At 41.3% G+C, this 3129-nt stretch overlaps 1 protein-coding gene across 1 annotated transcript in view; it reads left to right on the plus strand.

Annotated features, from left to right (window-relative positions):
• The first annotated feature begins 2465 nt into the window (after nucleotides 1-2465).
• Nucleotides 2466-3129, plus strand: part of TTC39B (tetratricopeptide repeat domain 39B) — a 24367-nt gene continuing 23703 nt past the window's right edge. The window contains exon 1 of the mRNA XM_009709247.1: nucleotides 2466-2563. Within this exon, the coding sequence (XP_009707549.1) occupies nucleotides 2469-2563 (95 nt within the window). The 5' untranslated portion in view covers nucleotides 2466-2468. The remainder of the gene's footprint in view (nucleotides 2564-3129) is intronic.

Genomic DNA, 3129 nt, shown 5'->3' on the forward strand with positions numbered 1-3129 from the left:
CTTCACCTAGGACTGGACGTTGGGATGAAACCTGGGGTGTGATGGGCTGGCCGGAACCTTGTGCACATGGCAAGAGGCGGCCGCCTTGCTGGGAAGACTTGTGTTGCTGTAATGCTGGGTTGCGCTTAAAGCATGTGGCAGATGCTCTCTATTAACCCCTTCCTTTCCCAGAAAGGGAAAGGAGAGGGGAAAAGGGAGCGAGACTGATGGTTTGGAAAGTTAAAACAAACTTTAATAAAGCAATAACAGTGAAAAATAGTATAAATAATATTAAAGCTAATACTGCTAATAATGGAAACAGAAATATACAAAACCGATACTGATCTTCCCGATGATGATGGCATCAAGTGCCATGGTGGCTCGAAGTGCTCACGCGGCAGGGCGAGCAGCTGGATGTCCCGGACTGGACTCCCCAGCAGATGGGAACCAGATTCAGGAATGCATAGATCGGGGTTGGAGGTAGGGGAGTGAGCAGAATCCCACCAGCATGCTGGCCATGAAGGAAAGAGGGTTGACCCCCGTCATCCCTGAGCTTTATACCGAGTATCCACGTGGGCGGGATGGAATACCTCATTGGTCAGTCCGTGGTCTCCCTCCACAGCTTCCTGCAGGTGCGATGCTTTTCCACCTCTCCCCACGCAGAGCCCAAGAGAGCTCGAAGGGAACACACACACATCCATGGGCCTTTCTGCGTAACAATCCCGCTTCTGCCCCAGCAACAGCTACAGACATCAACCGCCATCAACTCTGACAGCAGGCACTGCCTCAAACCTGCAGTCAGCTTCAGAAAGTGCAGTTACTTAAGAAAAACTTAACTGAAGGAAAATCTACTGAAAGGTGAAATGGTCCTGTTTTAGCCAAAACAGGACAACTTGTTCTGGTTGAGTGCCTCACCATGGTGCCCCTTCTCTGCTGGTGTGACAGTGATACTTTTGTTGGGACAGCTGGAGTTCAGAGCTGCAGGTTGCATTGAGAATATGACCTTTCCTGGAGTGTGTGCACAGCCAAAGGATGTGAAAGCTTAGTGACAGTAACAGTTGAAGCACAGCTGCAAATGCTTCAGCTTTTAGGAAGTGTTGGGTTTTGCTATGTAAAGTTACGTAAATCTTAAAATCGTGTACATAATAATCAAGTTGAACCCCAGTATGGGAGAAAATAAAGGTATTTAAATTATATTTAAATTATTGGTAACAATCTGATGGTAAAACTGCCAGATTTTGACTGTTGGGCAATTCACTACTTCATTTCGAAGGGCAAGATTTACCTCTTGGTATGTTCAATAATAAATATCTAGTAGTTGCCAAGTATTGAGTCAGAGATTTTGGTTTTCTACAGAAGGTGAATTTTTCAAGTACTACCACTAAAAAATGACAGAAAATAACACTGAAAAAGAGTTTTGGGATGTAATCTAGCCTTATCCCAATTTTCTGCCCCAGAAAGAGTGGAAAAAAAAAAAAAAAGAGCCAATGGTTTTAAAGCTTTTGGGTTATGGAGCGAGGAGGAGGGTAAGGGGAATTGATGATCTGTGTAAAAACCTGTCCGATCATATTTTCATGTTCCTCTTGGTTTGTTTTTTTTTGTATATATGTTACTGTCAGATTTAAAGCAGCTGCACTCCTCTGTAGTTTCTCTTCTTAAATTCCTCCTTCAAGGTGGTTCTTTCTGTTCAGGACTTAAATATTCATCTCATTGACATGATCTTTTGCTTACCACTGCTTAACCTTACTTGAATAAAGCCCGTTATAGAACCTGTAGACAGATTATCTTTTCCTGATCCAGCTGTGCACATTGAAGGCTGTGTAGCTTCTAGCTATTCGTGACTACTATGAATGTCCAGATTCTCACCAGTTCTGCTCATGGAGCAGTTTGTGAGTGCTCCCAACTCCTTCAGACAAAACTGGCCGAAGTTGCAGTTTTATTAGTTGGCTTTCTCTTAAGCAAGTGCAAGTGATTTTACTTGAAGTAAATTAGGAAGAACAAAAGGTTTTGGCATAGTTGCAGGCTTCTGATAGGACTGGTTTTGGCATAGCTGTTTGCAGGGTGAGTGTCTGTTTACTGCTTTCTTGGACGAAAGTATTATTTGTCATCTCTATTGAGATTTAGATCTGAATAGAGAGTCTGAAACTGCATTTGTATTGATACAGAGAATTGAGAGCTTGGACACAGTGATAAGTTTTGAGTATTTGTGTTATATAAGTAGCAGTAAAAATGACTCCGTTGCATATTGACTGGTACGAGAAGGAGGACAAAGCCGTAAACATCACTTAAATAAGCAAAGGGGGCACACTCATGTAGCATGGTTAAAGTGTTAAGCATATGACTTGTTTTTGTCAAGGTAGATTTTAAAAACAAGTAATAAAATTGCTATAAAAGACCTTCTGTGTAATCTAAGGAAAAAAAAATCTTTGAATTTTATGTTTATATTTACAGTTTGACTAAACTAAGAATCTTTTTTTAGGGCATCCAAGATGGATCTCAAATGTGCTCTGGAAGAATGTTCAATGGCACTGAACTTATTTTTAAACAATAAGTTCTCTGAAGCCCTGGAACTACTTCGTCCATGGTGAGGTCCTGTTATTTGCTAAATTTGCTGTAAACAGGTAGTGTAAAGTATGCTATCTGGCACCTGAAGATTAATTTAAGGCCTCTGAAGATAGTAATTTTCATTTATTCTCTTTTGGCCAAAAGCGTTTCTCAATATCTTTGGGTTTTAGCAGCGCGCTTGTTTCTCCTCCAGACCATCGCAAAACCTGTTAATGAAGCACTGAATTGTTCTGTTAGAGTTTACCGTTCAAGCTGTCTTTCCTCATGCAGAGGGGGAGAGCAGGGGAGCAAGACCTTATCCAATGTTTTTTTGTTCAGAGAATTTGTACTATGGAACTGTTTTTGACAAGATAACAAAGTTGGGACAAACTCCAGAATACTCTTTTTGTTGCTTTTTTGTATTAAGTTTGAGTCACAGTAGTGTTTGCCCTTAAAGCCCACCTTTTGATCTTCTGACTAATTCTACCTGTTCCCCTGTTGCCTTTCCTTCACTGAGGGGAAAAAAAGCACAGCTGTGCAGATGTAGAGAACTGAAGAATAGCAAAAGGTTCGTAGGATAAACCTAGCTTACTTGTGACTGTGTAG

This window comes from Cariama cristata, unplaced genomic scaffold (assembly GCF_000690535.1).
Source record: "Cariama cristata isolate BGI_N322 unplaced genomic scaffold, ASM69053v1 scaffold29511, whole genome shotgun sequence".
Classification (NCBI taxonomy): Eukaryota; Metazoa; Chordata; class Aves; order Cariamiformes; family Cariamidae; genus Cariama; species Cariama cristata.